General features: G+C 42.2%; 1 protein-coding gene across 1 annotated transcript in view; it reads right to left on the bottom strand.

The window, feature by feature from the left end:
• The window catches only part of Prtfdc1 (phosphoribosyl transferase domain containing 1), a 79,536-nt gene extending 60,362 nt beyond the window's left edge, over positions 1–19,174 (bottom strand). The window contains exons 1-3 of the mRNA XM_051205708.1: positions 19,154–19,174; positions 14,023–14,129; positions 12,771–12,954 (exon numbers count right to left, since the gene is read on the bottom strand). Coding sequence (XP_051061665.1) covers positions 12,771–12,954; positions 14,023–14,129; positions 19,154–19,174 — 312 coding nt within the window. The remainder of the gene's footprint in view (positions 1–12,770; positions 12,955–14,022; positions 14,130–19,153) is intronic.
• Positions 19,175–19,832: the final 658 nt, after the last annotated feature.

The raw sequence follows: 19,832 nt of genomic DNA, 5'->3' as shown, positions 1-19,832 counted from the left end.
GAGCTCTTACAGCGGTCAGGCGGCTTAATTTTGCATCTTGGTCTCTTCCCCAAACGGCTTTGTGACATTGGGCATTTTCTTTGTGACACTGCCTCATTTCCCTCCTTTGTAAAATGGGGTTAATAGTAAATGCCTAACTCATCAGACTGTGGCCCATACTTAGGAATTAATGGCTCTAAAAACACTTAAGTGAGTACTTTTTTCCTTACTTGTTTTTTAATTAATTTTTATTTTAAATAAAAAACAATCTTATTTTACATACCAATCTTAGTTCCCTCTCCCTCCTGTCCTCCTATTCTCCCCCCTCCAACCCCCATGGCAAGAGAGTGCTTTTGAGATAGAAATAAATGCCTTATTTATTATTTTTGGATACATTTGGATACATGATTGTACTAGAGGACTATCTTTATTTTATTATTTATGTATATGCGTGTTTTGCTCACATCTGTATCTGCATACCATGGGCATGCCTGGTGCCCACAGAGGCCAGAAAAGGGTGTCAGTCCCCTGAGACTAAGTTACAGATGGTTGTAAGTTGCAATGTAGTTCTGAGAATTGAAGCCAGGTCCTCTGAAAGAAAAGCAAGTGTTCTTAAGTGTTGAACCCCCTCTCCAGTCCTAGAGGGATATCTTGAAGGAACACAAGAAATAATTTTCTTTGTAGATTTGTTCTGCAGCTAACAAGTGAGCTAACAAAGTAGCTGATAAAGGGAATGAATACCTCTGGAGAAACTTGGCTCATCCACTTCCGACATGAATTTATTTGTATCCAATAGAAGAAGGAGGAGAAGGAGGAGGATGAAGAGGAGTAGGAGAAACAACAAACTAGGTTTTACCAAAGTTTTCAAAGCACAGTCAGTAATCTACAATTATTAACAATTCTAACTTTTAAGAATGCTACACCGTATCCTGTTTCCTAGTCCCAATTGATCTGCCCTAAAAGGGCGCTGGATGTGGCTGTTCTGGTTGTTGTACAAACTTGACACCAGTTAGAGACATCATAGAAGATGTCAACTGAGAAAATGCCTCTGTTAGATTGTCAGGGAGAGGTCTGTGTTGCATTTTCCCTATTAATGCTTGACATGGGGCCTAGCTCATTGTGGGCAGTGATGCCCCTGGGAAGGTGGTCCTGTGTAGCAGAAGACAGCATGCTGAGGAAGCCATGGTGAGCAAGCTGGTAAGCAGCTCTTCTCCATGGCTTCTGTTTCAGCTCTGGACTCTAGGTTCCTGCCCTGGCTTCCCTCAGCGATGTGAAAAGTGGACTATATCAGCACTAAGACGAAATAAACCCTTTCCTTCCCAAGTCGCTTTCAGTCATGGTGTTTATCACGGGAATAAAAAGCTAACTAAGAAGGTGTTGGCCTAGCAGGTGCGAGGCGCTGGGTTTGACCTCCAGATCCATAGCAGAGTGAAACAAAACAACTGTTTTGTGAGTTGAGTTTGTCTTAAATAGAGGTAGAAGCTGTGGTATATTTCTCCGCAGCCAAGCACTTGCCTGCCTGCAGTGTAACATGTTACAGTGATTAAAAGAAACAGCGGGAGGAACGTCACTTCCTAGGAGCCCCAGGCTCTGAGATGAGTGGAAATGTGCAGGTGTTCAAAAGCCATTTTCAGAGCTGGGGTTGGAGCTCAAGGATAGCCCTGCCTTGTTGGCCCTGGTTTGCACCCCCAGTAGTACCACAGATTACTTAATTAGTTAATTAATCTAAAGATATATTTTAATTTAAAATTATAATGTGAAGAGAGATAACATCATAACATTTCATTTCTTAGGTCCCTGAGTTGGCTGTTCTGATTTTGGGGGACAGGGGGAGTACTGGGGATCAAATGCTTTAGAAGCACTTTAGGTGTCTTAAGTACAGCATGCTCTCCACCCAACCACAGGTCAGGAAGTCCACTGCAGCCCACTCCAGTTCTTTTGTTTCATTTTGGTTTTCCAGTTAGGATTCCTCTATGTAGCCTGGCTATCCTGGAACTCACTCTGTAGACCAGGCTGGCTTTGAACCCAGAGATCCCCCTGCCTCTACCTCTGGAGCACTGGGATTAAAGATGAGTGCCACCACCGCCAGCCTTCTCCAGCAGTGACTTTCTGGGTGTCACATACCCAACAATTCCGTCTAGGCCAGTGGTTTTCAACCTTGCTAATGCCGTGACCTTTAACACAGTTCCTCATATTGTGCTAATCATCAACAATAAAATTATTTTTATTGCTACTTCATGACTGCAATTTTGCTATTATGAATGGTGATGTAAATTTTGTTTTTTGGAGACAGAGGGTGGTCAAAGGGATTGAGACCGAGAGGTTGAGAACCACTGCTCTAGGCTGTAGCAACTTTGTCAGTGAAGGCACAGCAGAGTTACTGTGGATTCTGATCCCTACAGTTGCTTTTCCTGAATCAGGCCTGCTGTGGCTCCCAGCTGTGGCACTGGCTCTGCAAATATGTGGAACCCTTTTCCTCACTAGCTATCACCCTGTTTTTATGGCATGATTTTCTATTCTGTCACTATCTTTTTCAGTTCTCTTTCTATTGATGTGGAGAAAAAAATGCTAGGCAGACTGATTTGTAAACAATGCTGCCAGGGTGTACCAACTTAATTAACAATACTGAGTGATTCTTGTCTGTGAAAGTTATGAATCATTAACATTTCAGTATATTAAAATTAAATTGTTAGCGATAGGATTGTCCTTAGCAACGCTAAGCTCAGGCCTTAAAAGAAATATAGCCTACAATTTAAAAGGGAAGATGGGACTGAAGAGATGGCTCAGTGGTTAAGACTACTGATTGCGCATCTGGAGGACCCTACTTTTATTATTAGCATCCACATAATGGCTCACACCATCTGTAACTCCAGTCCCAGGGGTCCGATGCCTTCTTCTGACCTCCGTAGTCATCAGGCACACACATGGTGTACAGGCATACATGTAGACAAAATACCCATACAATAAGATGAAAGATAAAAAAAAATTAAAAAGAAACAGCACATTAAATTCAAACAATGACCACCATAAAAGGTTTTAAAAGAGACACCATTCCTGTCAAAATTTTCTAAGCCATTTTATTATATGCCTGTGTTTATATTTTCCCTTCCAAAACCAAATTATTTCTGTAAAAACTGCTGACAAAGTCCCCATATTCTCATAAAATACATATGGAACATATAAATGTATAATGACTATTATGGTCTTCAACATCAGTTACCAAACATTGGTAAGAAAAGCCTAACATATAAAGGAAAATTAGTTTATTGCCTGTGATTATTTTTGTGCAGGACATTAGATGCTATGTGGTTATAACAAATTACTACATTGTTATAACCCTTTTGAGACAAGTCAGATACAAATAAGTAAAAGTGAATTAACATACTCAGTGTATTTATGGCACGCTTAAGATCCATGGGACTAGCATGCCTTCAAACTACAAATGGAGAGTGCAGGTGCAGGAAATGTACTGAATCCCAGAGACATCATGGGAACAATACTTGCAGCACACATACTTCCTGTTGGGTCAGGCCCTATCTGGTTTCAAGGTTCTGCAGCTCTTTCCTAATAATTAAGGTACCCTCACCTTCTGACACAATGCTACAAAATCACTAAAATAAAGCTGGATCTTAGATGGGGTGGGGTCACTGCCCTTGCAAGGCAGGCAAACAGAATCAGGTATCTGTAAGAGTATGGTTTTTTCCGCCCGCCACCCCCCCCCCTCCCCCCCCCCCCCCCCCCCCCGCCCCAAATAATACACAGAGCCTCTGTATTTGATCCCTGTTGGCCCGGTACTTGTTTCTTATCGGCTAGCTCCTGCCTTAGTACCCATTTCTGCTGACTATGTTTTTCTTGGCCGGCGGCTACTGCTTTCTTCGACTCTCCATCTTGACTCCCCTCCCCTTCCTATTTCCTCCTTGTCTCCTAGTCCCCGCCCCCCCCCCCCTTTCCTATGTGCTTTTCTATTCCCTTTTTTTTCTTACTTCGTGTCCCCCTACAGGTTTTCCCTCTGTGGTTTTTCCCCCCTCCTCTCCCCCCCCCCTTTTTTTTTTGTGTTGTTCTTTTCCTCTCCCAAATCTCTTGGTTCAAGTTCACTCAGCACACCTGAGAGAGTACAAGAGATGCTGCAAGATGAAGCTGTGGTGTTTGAATGTAACTGGCCCCCATAGGCCCATAGGGAGTTCCGCTATTAGGAGGTGTGGCCTTGTTGGAGTGGGTGTGGCTTTGTTGGAGGAAGTGTATCATAGTCTCTTCCTGCTGCCTGTGGATCTGGATGAAGAACTCTCAGCTACCTTTTCATTGCCATGTATGCCTTGTGCAACCATGCTTCTGAATTATAAGCCAGCTGCAATGAAATGTTTTCCTTTATAAGAGTTGTCGTAGTCATGCGGTCTCTTCACAGCAACAAAAACCCTGACTATGACAGAAGCCAAGCTGTGATTACATACAAGCTATGAGTCTGGAATGAAGCAGAACTTCACTTTCCAGAAGCGAGTCCCTGGGAAACAACTACAACTGACCTCAACAGCCTCACTTGCAAAGGAACTATGAGTAACCTTGACTTGATGGGGGGGGGGGCTGCCGGGGGTTGGGGGGCATGACCTGTGAAAGTTTAATGAGTTGACAGATACATAGCACTCAAAATTGTGGTCACCCAGAAATGCTCAGTGAATTGGGTTTTATGTGTGTAATACTTACTTGCACAAGCTGATAGATATGCCTGCTTACTCCCAGAACTGTGATCTGCACTCAGCTAGTTTCTACAGCCACAATGCCATGCTCCAAAATCATATCTTTTACCCGCCCTGGTCCAGCAGTGACCAGGTTCCACTCACTGAAATAGGCAGTAACTCCATCCTCAGAGGGCTTTCACTAAGCTTGGTTTCCTGTATAATTTAGTAGCCCCTTCCTGCATTATTCTCTTACTTGCTGTCCCACTTTTTGATTTTCATTGGGGAAGTCAAACTCAGACAGATATCTCCATAGAAAACTAAATTTGAATGTAAAGAATGTGCATTAACAGTGCCCGAAGGATGGCTTAACAGGTAAAGGCACCTATCACCAAGCCTGAAGTTATGAGTTCGATTCCCAGAACCCACATGGTGGAAGAAGAAAAGTGACTCCTGCAAGTTGTCCTCTGACCTACACACACACACACACACACACACACACACACACACTATATGAAAGTAATAAAAAGTAAGTCTTCTACAAAGAGTGTATACATTAATAAAATCCACATGTATTTACTAAATGAGCATAAGGAACAATAGACTGGGGTTTCATTTTAAAGAAAACAGCAACAAAAGCCTTTGACTTGATAGAAATCTCAGATACGTGCTGCACTGAAGGTTCTTCAACTATGCATGTTGAAATCCAGTAGTAAATATACCTCATGATCCAGAAGTCAGGGCCTAGAGAGATGGCTCAGCAGTTAAGAACACTGGTGCTTTCCCAGAGGACCCAGGTTTTATTTCCAGAACCCATAAGGCAGCTCACAACTACCTGTAACTCTAGTTTCAGTGGACCCAAGACCCTTTTCTGATCTCTACAGGCACTAGGCACATGTGGTGATGTACACACATGGAGACAGAACATACATGCACATTTAAAATATCTTGTGATAACAACAACAAAAGACCCAGAAGTTAAAGAAAAAGGCACGTGGTCCAAAACTCTCTGCTTCAGGATGCACCTGGTCATGGCTTCGGCTCAGCTTCTCTGTCCAAAGGTCTCACAGACGTGATGCACTGGCTTTCACACCTACTTCCTATTAATTTAAAGTTTTTATGTGGCTCCATGCAAGCTAGGCCTATGCATGGTTCATTAATCAAATAGGCCTTAGAGCAATGTTACAGAATCCAAGATTTAAGAAGAACCAAAGAGTAGAGACAATGTATTCAGTCAAATACTTGCCAGTAATATTATTGCCAAGAGGGTGGGGGAGAGAATTATTACATTTAAAAAAATCAACTTCAAATTGCATATTTTTTTTCACATTTTACTATCTCCAAAATCTGGATGCATTTCAACAATCCATGTCATGGCTTAATTTTTTTAGGGTCTTTATTTTTTTTTTTTTATGGAACATTATGAGAGTTGTAATTGACACCCAATGATGTCTTAAATTTAATGAGATATTTTAGACTTTTTTGTTATTCATCGACCCTTTTGTTTTAGGTCACCTCATCCTTTAATTTATCTGTGTGTGCGTGTGTGTGTGTGTGTGTGTGTGATTGCATGAATGCATGTGCATGTGTGTTCATGTGAGTATGAGTGTGTGTGTGTGTGTGTGTGTGTGTGTGTGTGTGTGTGTGTGTACCTGCTTTGAATAGATTCAATATCCCTAATTGTTAGGGAACTACAGTACTAGAGTCTTGTGTCCTCACTCTAGGTCCAAGATGAGAAGGGCAAATTTCCCACTGCCCAAAGAAAAGGAAGAATTTAGCTCAATCTTTTTACATGAGTGTTGGGGAGATGGACAGACAGACAAGAAGAAAGGCAGACAGACAGAGACTAAGAAATAGAATTAACAAAGAACATTATATACATAGGAAAAGGTTATAAAGAAACCATTTATTTTGTGCAACTAATAGACTCATAGGAAGAAAGGAACAAAACCCATTAAGAAAAGACCTGGTACAGGACAGTGAGGGATATAAACCCTGAGATACTGGGATGCTGTGGCTGCTTTATTCAACCTGTTCACGCTCACCAGCATGGATTACCCAGAACTGATCCCCTGTGGCAACAAGGGGATGGAGGAACAGATGCTAGCTTTTCTCTGCTTTCCTGGGAACAGGTCTGTGGCCAGCCTTTAGCTTCAGCCTGCCTCTTTAATGATGATGCCAGCTTCCCAGGGGCTCACATCCCTGTGTGGTTAATCTCACTGTCCTACTGTGGTAACATTTTGGGTTTTGTTTTATCTCCCATTTTTTTTTCCTCTTGATGTTACCACCACACAAGAATTATGAACTAATACAAAGCACTGTATATTCAAAGAACTGGCAGGGTAGGGGCCTGTGGATGTGGGAGAAGTCAACCTGTTTAAAATAGCATCCCTCCTGGAGCTGTAAAGCCTTGAAGCTTGAATACTTTCTGTGCTCACAGGTAAGCTAACCAAACTGGTAGAAAAATCAACCAACTCTGAGTGCTATACACTCACAGCTTATGTGTAAGTTGATGAACCTTTAAATTAAGATATTTAAGAAAAAGAGGAAAATTTGGCAAATACGACATCCCCATGCAAAAAGGCTGGCTGGAAATCCATTTTTTTTTTTTTTTTTTTTTTTTGGCTCCTAACAACATTTGCCTGCAAGAGCTCCCAAATCTCCCATTTGTCCACCTTCAGCCCTTAAAACAGGTAGTACAAAAAAGGCCTCCTACATGCACCTGCATTTAGGTGAAATGAGAGTTTATTTATAGGAGACTTCCCTGGATTGGGGTGCTCCCTGCAGAGAGCTTTTGGACTGGTTTCTATCAGACATCATGGGCTGAGATCAGTGTTAAAATTAAGGTCTTAGAATGGTGTTTTTGAAACTACAGAGGTGAGATAAGCTGAGACTTCAAGCTCCGTGTTTTGCAGATTCGTCTTTGCCTAACATTTGTGACAACCTAGGTTTGATCCCCAGAACCACAAACCAAAATGTGCAGGAAAAGATTTCACACTCTTCTAACCCCAGTCAAGAGAGATAAACTAGCTTTTTGGCTCTCCCAATACTGAAAGATTTTTGTTGTTGTTGTTGTTTGTTCTCACACCCCTCCCCCCCCAAGAACATGCAGGCATGGTTGAGGATTCTATTTTATTAGAGGGTCTCATTCAGCTTCCAATTTTATTTGAATCCAAGACGTTTTCATCTGTCTCTACATGAGTGTTAAAACCAGACTGACAAAACGAATGCATTTTTACTCCAGCCTCACTCACTTCTGCCGATATCATGCTTTTCATTCTGGCCCTTGTATATTTCTTGGCTTTTTGTGAGCACCACTAAGCACTTACAATGCTGTCCGAGCCTGTTTCCCCTAGCACTTTTAGAGGCTTATAAGAGAAGGACTTCCAGTTACCCACAGCAGTCCAGAAAACTGACACTCTCGTTTTCTCACTGTGAACACACATGTGTTGGAGTTTAAGAAAAATACACTAAAGGCTTTAAAATTTTAAATATGTAAAGCTGTGGTAGAAAATAGATGGTCACAAGACACAACGGCCTTTGCATTCTAGCAGATGAGCTGTGCATGCCCACAGGCAAGTAAACTCGAAAGAGAGGTAATGGATTTGATTTCTCATTAAATAAAGTAAATAATGGTGAATAGTAATATAAATTTTGTCAATATTACAGAACAATCTACTGAACACAGCCACATGTGGGCATATGGAATATCATACATGTAATTTCTTTTCTTTTATACATGAGTTTCAGATTTGATTGTTTTTTTGGGGTTTTTTGTTTGTTTGTTTGTTTGTTTTTGGCTTTTTGAGACAGGGTTTCTCTGTATTGCTTTGGAGCCTGTTCTGGATCTTACTCTGTAGACCAGGCTGGCTTTGAACTCATAGAGATCCACCTACCTCTGCCTCCTGAGTGCTGGGACTAAATGTGTGTGCCACCAACGCCCAGCTAGATTTGACTGCTTCTTTAAAGCAAATTATTACATAATGATGATAATTATTTACCCATACTTAATATTTCTCTTATGTGTATTTTTAGAAGAAAACATAACTGATTTCTTAAAATGTTAGCAAACAGATCAATAGCTTATAAAATGATGAAGTTTTCTGGGAAAATTGTGAGGAATTCTGTGGGAAATGTTTGCATGCTACAATGGACACAGGTCTGAGAGACAGCTGGGCTTGGACTATAGCACCATTGCTACAGTTTCCTGGCTTGTGACATTGTATGATTTACCTCACCTCCTGGATGAAAGGTGTGAGAGAACCCTAGCAGGATTTCTGATAGGGTTAAAGGAGACATGACTGCTATGAAGTGCTATCTGAGCATCAGTGGAAAGATGGAGGAAGGGTTGGAGGGAAAATGGAAGGATGGAGTGAGGGAGGAAGGAGGGCTCACAGTGTTAGGGAATTCAGGTTGCCAAGGTCTCACTTTCCATTAAGGAGAAGGAATATTCCCCATGCCCATAATCCATCAGTTTTGGACTAGAGTAATGGTTCAGTGGTTAAGAGCACTGGCTGCTCATCCAGGGGTCCTGAGTTCAATTCCCAGCACCCTCATCGGGGCTCACAACCATCTATAATGGGATCTGATGCCCTTTTCTATGTGATGCCCTCTTCCATCATGTAAGCATACATAAGGACACTCATAAACATAAAATACAAAAGTAAATAAGTCTTAAAAATATTTTTAAAAACATCAGTCTCATTCTAATTTCTAAACAGTCTCTAGATTCCTACCATTCATGCAAATTCATTTCATGTCTTCTGTAAAGTTTAATATAAGAACAAAGACAAGGCAGGCTGCCTAGACCCCTGAGATGTTTAGAGCCATCTGTCCCACAAGAAGATCCAATGGGACATCCTTGGGAAGAGTGCCCCTGACATAACCTACAGAGGCCGAGGGCTCGGAAGAGAGAAGCAAACTTTCTTCTTGCTAGTCTCAGAATCACACCATTGTTTTTGTAGGACACAGATGGAAATGGCTCCTACCCAGGGCTCTGAAAGGCAAGAGTACTGAATCATCACTGTCATCCATTCTCACACAAAATTTACCCTGGTTTTCATCAGACAACAGGAAACAAGGTGTGGTGGTTGCTCTTCACTTTCCACATAACAGCATTTAGAGTCATCCTGGAGAGACATCCATCTGTGGGTGTGTGTGTGTGTGAGGGCATTTTCAGAGTGATTAACAGACTGGTGGTGGTGTTGTCATAATGACCACAATACTTGACAGAAACATAAGAACAAGGATGTGTGGTCAGGCTTGTAGTCCCCAAGGTACAGAGGAGCTGATCAACTGGAGCATGTGACATGGGCTGTTCTCATCACAGCAAACCAGGAAGCAGAGAGAGCAAGACAGTAACGAGGCTCACACTATAATCTTCAAAGCACGACCCCAACCCCAGTGGCCTACTTTCTCCAGCAAGGGCCCACAGTCTCCCAGAGTACCACCAGCTGGGGGCAAACATCCAAACATAAGCTGTGGAGGTATAGTCTTACTCAAGTCATCACACAGATGTTTTCAAGATGTGTGCATAGTGTGGAGGAGTGGAGAAGTACCATTTGCCCTCAAGAAAGTGAACTAGTCCGCACCTCCTCACTTATTAGTGTTTTGTTTTATTGACCTCTGTGCTCAGGCATGGTGAAAGAACTCAGTTTTGTACCAGCCTGATGATGTAGTGACTAAGTCATCTTTGAATGGGGACAGCTTGTGTGGGCCAGACTATGACTATGGATTTCTCCTACATTTTGGATGCTATGTAATTAAAGGGATATCTTGCCTGAGTGAGCAGGTAGGCAACTGTTGCATGAGGTAATGGCTCCGGAGATGGCTTGTATTACCTTGGTGGTAGACAAGGGGAGAAATATTTGTCTAGAAGAGAAGAGACATCACAACTGGGCTTTAAAGGACTTCAGGTGAGTGGCAGAAACAAAGATGCACAAGTGAGACTGAGTGTCAGTGGTAAAGAGATGATGTCAGTTGCTGCCTCCCTTTTCCCTAGGAGCCCCAGGCAAGAACCACAGCATCCCCATCCCCAGGAAATAGCATGGCAATTAAAAACCTTCTACCAAGACGAAGTGCTAATGAACATAACACCTCTGTTTTAGAAATGAACACATTTTCCTGTACTGGCATCATATAAGGGTGGCTTAGCATGGCATTTAAGTGTCTAGAATGTATGCCTCTAGGTGGAAACTTGGGGAAAATAGAGAGAGAATGTTTAGAGAGCTAGATAGTGAAAAGGCTCCAAAACATTAGTAAAAGCACAGCATGGGTTAACATAACTAACGGTATGGAGTACATGGCTGTTGGCTTCAGTTAAGACAGTAGACCAAGCCTCACAAACTTCAAAAGGACAGAACGGTTACAAAGAATAATTTCTTCAACAGAATTAAACCAGAAATAATGCAAAAGTCTTTAGAAACCTCCTGTAGGTGATTGAAAATGAAACATGAAGTAACCAGCAAGTGAAAGGCAAAGCTCTGCTGGTTGGGGCGGCACACAGATAGATGTAGGATATGCTGAAGAGGTGGAGGCCGGAAGATTGTGAGTTCCAGGCCACCCTGTGCTGCATTAAGGAGAAAAATTAAAGGAGAAAAGAAAAGAGACAGAGGAAGGCATTACAGAAACTAGAAAATAGTCTGAACATTAAAGCTAAAAATCTTCTTAAAGGAAAGCTTACATCATCACATGTTTATAATGGACTACTAGAAATATCCCAAACCTATGGACTAAATCTTCATCTTATGAAACTAGGGGAAAAAAAAAAAAGCAAACATTAAGAAGAAAACCATAAAAGCATGCAGTGATGTAAATCAAAACAGTAAGATAATGGAGAAAATCAAGGAATTACTAACTACCTTTGAAAAATTAATTAAAATAAACAAATAAAAAGGCAAGCAGTTAGGCATGTATGAAAGATGCTGGACAGAACTCTCAGAAGGGAAAACATAGCAGTAGTTGGGGAGAGGAACTTAACACCAAGAACAAAGGGGCAGATGGAGTGATAAAGACTATATGGATCACAGACTCCAACATGGTGAGAGGTATTGTTGAAATGGAGTAAAACTGTATATTAAAAGGGATGGATGCTTTTATGTATAAATTGAACCCCAATAAAATTCACTTTCACTCTTCAAGGATTTTAGAAAGGATTTTTTTTTATATGCTAAGCCAACACAGTGAAGACCAGGGCCAAGAGAATGGGAAAAGTCTTGTTAAGACTGAAGGACAGCTACTTAATCTAAGGTGAAAGAAAGGAGAGAAGAAGCTTTTATGAGAGTACAGAATCCATCAAGCAGGTGAGAATGCCCACATAAAAACAAAAACATCTTCACTGCATTCTGGGTTAATCAGGAATTCAGAAGCTGCATCTTAAGAAATGATAACCCAACTGCAGCAACTGGAAAAGTGTCACTTGAAAATTCAGGCAGAATTACAGGAACATCCTCAAGATGGCTATGCTGGCTATTTTCATGTCAATGATACAAGTTAGAATCATTTGGGAAGAGAGATGCTCAACTAAGAAAATGCCTTCATAAGATTGACTGTGGGCAAGTCTGCAATACAGTTTTTGATTGATGATTGATGATTGATATAGTGGAGCCCAGCTCACTGGGGACAGCGCCACTTCCACCACAGCCATGGCAAGCAAGCCAGCAAGCACCAGACTGTCTTCACACCGGCCACACTCATTGACTTTACTCACATGAACAAATGCGGGAATCATTCCCCAAATCTTTCCACATATGTAAAAATAGAAGAATATTACTTAAATTCTTGTAATCATCATTGTGTTTTTGTACATTAAAAATATCATATTCAAGCTGGGCATAGTGGTACATGACTTTAATACCAGCACTCAAGAGGCAGAGTCAGATTCAAGGCCAGCCTGGCCTATAGAGTGAGTTCCAGGGCAGTCAGGGCTACACAACTAACAACAACAACAACAACAAACCCAACAACAACAAACAAAACCAGTAACAACAAAAAACTATACTCATCATCATTTTCATTTCAGTGTTCAGACATAAGACTTCATTTCATAATTTTACTAGTTCTTTTGTACTAAGAATTATGAGTTCTAATAATTCTACAATGAAAATGGAACATGTAATTTACCTTGTAACTCTTTAGTCTGATGAAGTCAACCTTCATAGAGACAAACCGGTCTGAATTTCGGCTGATGTTCTTGAGGTGTTCTACAAGATCAGCACAGAATTTGTAACCTCCTTTCAGCACACACAGGACCAGAATATCATGGCAGCCTATGTCTTTCATTATATCCTTAGCCAGACGCTCAATTCTGAAGAAAGTAAGAAGAAAAAATGTATTATGGTACAACTGATAAACAGTATGATGTTTCGTACAGTTCTGGTCACTTGGATGAATATGGAGAAAAGCTTGGGAAACCGAAAACGTCAGTCAGATAAGTTCTGTTAAGGTGAAAACAAAGTATTCAAAACATACTTCCAACAGCGACATCAGAGCTCCTGTATGTCATAAACAGTGAGGTGTTAGAGATCATGCATGCTACATATTGTTCTGTCATTACAGGACCTGCTTGTTAAACTTTAAAATGTTTTGATGGTATTTAGTGATAGCCTCATTTCATAGCAAAGTGGAGACAGAGTGCTGATTATTTTTTGTCAACTTGATACAAACCTAGATCTATGTAGGAAGAGGGAATCTTAATTGAGACGATTGCTTCCATAAGTTTGGCCTGTAGGCAAGTCTGTGGAGTACTGTGTAGATAAATGACCAATGGATGAGGGCTCAGATCACTGTGGGTGGTGCCATGCCTGAGTAGGTGGTCCTGGGTTGTATAAGAAAGCAAGCTGAGCAAGCCATGAGGAGCAAGCCAGTGAGCAGCATTTCTCTGTAGCCTCTACTTCAGTTCCTGACTCCAAGTTCCAACCCTGCTTGAGTTCCTGTCCTGACTTCCCTCAGTGATGGGTTATTACCTGGAAGTTGCTTTTGGTCCTGGTGTTTTATCACAGCAAAAGAAACCCTAAGACATGGAATGACTCACTCACCTTACACTGGAAGAAAAGTCAAGTTCAGAGTATCTTTAAAAAAAAAAAAAAAAATAGAAGTCATATATTCACCAAAGGAGCATACCACATATGGGAAAGACACTGCTCCCATACAATGGCAAGAGGTGCAATACAGTGTGAAATCCAATATGGAGGACATTGCTTTTCGGCGGGGGGTATTGTTTATAATAGCTCACTCAGTGAATGCACACACTTCTTGGGTTCAAATTTGCTATTCTATAGTACTTTTCCCAGCCACCAAGGAAAGTCCCTAACAGTACTGTAAGAGTCACATAAGAGGGAACAGCCCCAATTTTGACACAGGACATAGCACTTACCTGTCCACTATGATGCCATGAGGGATGAGCACACACTCCAGATCACCATAATAGTGCTGTGGGTACGTGAATAAATCCAAGTCATATCCTGGCCAATTATCCATAAGCTGTAAATCAAAGTAGTTTGGTTATGGAATTTTTTGTTATTAATTTGTAAAATATAAATAGTAAGGGAAAACCTGTCATCTGAAAACAGAATGAAGTTGAACATAGACATTAGGTCTGCATATCACAATACATTAAAATATTCCCCCCAGCTATGAAAGTTTAGTAAGAGGTTATTGTTTATGCAACCTGATAGAACAAGGAAGCAGTAAGATCAGTGGTGTGTTTCACTCTGTTGTCAAACCTATTGTTCTTTTGAAAAATTATTTTATTCTTTTTACTTGTGTGTGTGTGCGCCTGCATGAGTTTATGTGTACTATATGCATGCAGGTATCCTTAAAGGCCAGTTCAGAGGCCTGAGAGCATCAGATGCCCGGGAAATTGGCTCATCTGCCTGGGAAGGTTTATCTATGAAAAGTTTATCCCAGGATCACAGTCCACCCGACTTCTAGGTGTCTGGGTCAGTGCAGTAAAGACAGGATCCCTTTTTAAGGAACTTCAGCCAGTCTTAGTTAGCATGTGTTGGTCCAAGAAAACTGGCCTACTCACACACAGACTGATAGCAAGCCAGCAACCCTTCCTCTTGCCTGAGACTTTGTGCACAAGTGTTCTGGTTAGAATAACAAACGTGGAAGAAAATGAAGGTGAAAGTTGCTTTTCCTTTTACATAAACAAGGATGATACAATGAAATTGTCATAGATGAAAACCTTTCTGTGTAAGTCTCTTTAATCATTGCTCCACACCTGCTAGACTACTCTGCCCAGCTTTGAGTCACAAAGGGCTGTAATGATACAACCCAGCCTGATTTTCTAAATCATTTCTACATCTGATCCCTGACCTCAGATTGATTTCCAGCCTAGTCATGCATGATTCTGTGCATGTATGTGCATGTATATGTAATATTTTATTACATTTTTGATATTTTGTACATGCATACAATGTATTTTGAGTCAGGGGAGGAATAGACCAGAGGAAAAGCAAAAAAGAGACACCATAATAGAGGGAGCCATTATAAGTTTGAAGAGAAAACTGACTCTAGAGAAATGCCCAGAGACCTACAAGGATGACCCCAAATAACAATCTGAGCAACAGTGGAAAGGCTACCATAAATGCCCTTCCCTGATGATGATGAGATTAATAACTAACTTATCTGTTATCATAGAACCCTCATCTAGTAGCTGATGGAAACAGAAGCAGATACCCACAGCTACACACTGAGCTGAACTCCCGGAATTCAGTTGCTGAGGGAGGAGAGATAAGAAAATGGGGGCAAGACCAGACTACAGAAACCCACAGAGACAGCTGACTTGAACAAGCGGCAGCTCATGAACCCCCAGACTGATAGTTGGGAAACCAGCATTGGACTGACTCAAACCCCCTGAACATGGGTCTCAGTTATAAGGCCTGGGCAGTCTAATAGACCTCTGACAGTGGAACCAGGATGTATCCCTGGTGCACGAAAGGACTTTGGGAGCACATTTCCCAAGGAGGGATACTCCCTTAGCCTAGAGGCAGGAGGGAGGGCCTAGTCCCCCCTACTCCAAATGACTGGACAGATTTTATTGATCCCTCCTGGAAGGCATCACCCTTCCTGTGGAGGGGGGTGGATTGGAAGGGGGTTTGGGGGACATGGGAGGGAGGGATGGAGAGGTAACTGGGATTGATATGTAAAATAATAAAAAAATGTTGACTGGAACAATCTTTTGCAGGCAACCACTGTTCAGCTGGAACCTCCAGCTTGTTTCAGGAAGCCCCATTTCTCTCTCTAAACTCCAAATGCAGAGAATCTGCAACATAGAAAAGCCACTCAAAGCCCAGTTCCACATGGCATTTTTGGCATAGGCGGCCCTTTCCCTGAAATTGCCAGCTGCCCCAGCACCCACTACCCCCACCCCAAAGGACATACCTGGGCACAAACCCAGCTTGTGGCAGACACATCCCCGAGTACCTACAAGGTATTTGAGCCCCCTCATTTAGTTCGGCCATGTGATTTTTTTCCTGTCCCCTTCTCCCTCCTCGATCTCTGGGGGCTTGAGAATCACCCAGGAGTTTGATTTGCCCAAGTAAACCTGGTCTTTTACTTTTTTAATCGGCTTGACCTGGCTTATGTGTCAGTGGAGAAACCTGTTATCAGGGTACAGAAAACACACTAACCACAGTTGCTGTGAATTCATGACTGTAGTGGTCCTGTTTTGTATGAAACATAGTGTTGCTCTCAGGTCCTCCCTGACCTCAGGCTCTTAAATACTTTGACTCCCTCTTCTGAGGTAATTCCTGAGGCTTAGGGGGAAGGGCTATGATACAGATGTCCTATTTGTGGATGAGTACTTTACAGCCACTAATTCCCTGTACTTTGTGAAACTCTGCATTAATGGGCATCCAGTGCACAAAAACCTTCTCTGATGAGGTCTGACAGCTGCACTAATCTATGGCTAGCGAGACAAGACTTTTGGTTGGTTGGTTGGTGTTTTGAGACAGGGTTTCTCTGTGTAACAGCCCTGGCTGTCCTGGAACTAGCACTGTAGACCAGGCTGGACTTGAACTCACAGAGATCTGCCTGGCTCTGCCTCTTGAGTGCTGGAATTAAAGGTATGCACCACCAGGCTTTGCTGAGAGACAGGAATTTATAGGGCAGCTTGATACTATGTCCATCTAGAAAAATAATTGTAAAAGGCTCACTGCTGTGGCCTATGAGCTCCACAACTATGGGTTCTTGGCTATATTTGCAGTACCAGGCATGTGGTTGTCCCCATAACATTCAGGCCACTAAGGTACCTATAGTTGTATCTTGCCATGCCAATCATTCTACCTCACAGGGCATATCACTTTCCAGTACTATGAAAACTAGTTAGCAGGGAGGAAGCTTCTTAGTACCAACTTTACTTTTCCATTCCTTGTGATCAAAGTATGTGTCATTTTCAGCAATAGGGTCTTACCATTAAGTTCTGGTGGACAACTGAGAACAATGGCAATAGCCTGTAGTGTTTCTGGGGGTCTCTAGGACACCTAGTTCTTCCCAGCTCCGACTTCCTTCATCTCTCTTACACACTCACTGCCCTTGTGTCTTTCCACTCCCTCTGTCTCTATGCCAAAGTTCACCTCCTTGGAAGCTCAGGTTGATCCGCCTCTTCCTGGAAGCCTCGCTGACTGCTCTCACGTTGTCATCCTCTACCCTATCCCCCTGGGGTCCTGCAGCTCTGCTGTAGCCAAGTCTCCACCTCGGGCTCTTTGGGAACAGTTTCACATTTTCCATTCTCTGCTCTATCTTATCTGTTTGCAGCTGGTTTAGAGTCCATTCCCAACCATTCTGTCTAGTCCTGGGACACTCTCCACCCTACTTCCACCCTCCTCTGTATGAGGGACTCAGAACAGATTCCCTTTGACTCAGGTTCTAGAAAGGATGTTTCATGGTAGAGCCCAAGCCACTCTCATCCTAATTTTGGTCTCCAGCCAGACCAAACTCATGCTATCTCCCCACCACACACACACACACACACACACACACACACACACACACACACACACACACACACACACATTTATCCCTTCCCTATCCTAGCACATTCTTCTAGTTCTTCAGACTGAAACCTTGGCTTTGGCTTCATTCCTTCCTTTAGTCTTTGTGCCACTGAGTAGGTTATCCTGTGCCCAACCCCCTCCCAGTGTGAGCAGAACCACACCTGCACAAGCTTCCCTGCACCCTGATCTGGGTTGATGCCGCCATCATTTCATCCTGAACTACTGGAAAAATGGCCAATCCTACCTTTACTTCTCAAACCATGGTAGCTGTGGCAAGCTTTGTGGAGTGAATTTCCCATCATGACATTCACCTGCTTACACTTTTTCAAGGACTTCTCATAGCATGCCAAGTAAAATCTGGAGTCTTCCCTGTGGCTACCAGAATGTTCCTCTCTTGATTCTCTGGCACTTTCTCCTTCCCTCTGCTCTAACTACCTTCCCCTCACTGATTGAGTCTGCTGAAAATGTTCAGTATTTTGCTATTTCTTTACCTACAATACTCTTCCTGCAGATGACCACATGGCTTACATTATCTTTTTCTCCATTCTTCCTTCACTGTCAACCGTACAGAGAACCCTTGTCTGGCCACAAATATAAACTGGCACTCCCTCCCTTCCCATCCCATTTCTGTAGCCTTCATATTTACTTTTACTTTCCTTCATAGCATCTATGAGTATGTGAGTATGAGTGTTCATGTGTGTGCCTGTGTGTATTTGTGTGTACATGAGTCTGTGCACAAGTGTATATGAGTGTGTGTGCATGTGTGTGCATTCTGATATGGCTAGAAATGTGAGCTACTTCTGACAGAGACTTCATCTCACTCTTCGTTCTATTCCAAGTGCCCAGAACACTGACCTGAGATCTCATGAGTACTAAAAATATTGAACAATCAAATTAATGAGACAGTCTTTACCTCAGAACTCCAACCTCAACCCTAAGTTTGTCTTCTTGTGATGGAAAGCAAAACAAAACAAAACAACCCCAAAACAAAACAAACAAACAAAAACAAAACAAAACAAACAAACAAAAAAAAACGCTCTTCAAAAGTTCTGGAGATTCATAGCTGTTGCACTGGCCAAAGAGTGTACACCATCTACATACTCATAAAGGATTTGCTGCACCTTACTAGCACACGGGGTGGTGTGGCTGGTGAACTTGGACAGAGCAACTCTGGATCCCACCCTGGAAATTCCAGGAGTCTGCTGTGACCTTTAACATCAAAATGGCTACTTGGTGACATACAGCACCTGAATGACCTCCAGCCTCTGTGAGAGCCCCTGGCACAGCAACACACACCCAGAGAGTTCATCCAAGCACTTTTTCCAGTTTTCCTTTGGGACACACAACGCTACCGTCTTCACTTCCTGGATCTTGTCCACTCACACACTGGTAACTAGTGGTCTGCTGAGCTCATTCCTCCTGGCCATGTGGATTCTTACAGCTCCTTGCTCTGAATCTGAGATTACTCTCTATGCCAAGGTCATGCTCTACTCTGATTTTTACTGCCACTATATTAGGAGACAACATCTTCCTTTTCTTTCTTTGGTTTTTGAGACAGAATTTCACTGCAGGGAGGACTATCCTGGAGCTAGCTATGCAGACCAGGCTGGGATTTAAACTCATAGAGGTCCACCTGCATCTGCATCTCCTGAGTGCTGGGATTAAAGAATGTGACTCCCTTTTCTTTAAGATAGGATAAAACTCATGGATGACATCAATAGTGAGTGCAATGACTAGTGCATAACAAATACTGAGCAAATGCAAACCCCCGCACATGTATGCCAAAGAAAAGGAAAAGATGGCAAAATAAAATTATGAAACAAATCTATGCATGAAAATGGTCAGAGCAATCGGTAACTCAGAGCAACATGAGTAATAGTGGCTATCACAAATTGCGGAGTCTAACTCCTCTGGAGCAAGTCTGTTAGCTATGGGACCTTGGTCATTGTAATGTCTCTAAAATAAAGCCAATGCCTGCCTCACATTTTGAAGGTTAAATATGACAGACACTTAATACAAGACTCACTAGCATGTAGCCTATAGTGCTTGTGCAATGACATTAGCCATGTAACTATACTGAAGCATTGGTTGTCTATATAACTCACATAATCATTTATGTAAATATGTTTTAACTCATTTAAGGAAAAACCTCTGTGTAATTTGCCACACTCTTACTACCCAGTCC

This window comes from Phodopus roborovskii, unplaced genomic scaffold, assembly GCF_943737965.1.
Source record: "Phodopus roborovskii unplaced genomic scaffold, PHOROB, whole genome shotgun sequence".
Taxonomy (NCBI): Eukaryota; Metazoa; Chordata; class Mammalia; order Rodentia; family Cricetidae; genus Phodopus; species Phodopus roborovskii.
This window is presented reverse-complemented; position numbering and strand designations above follow the sequence as displayed.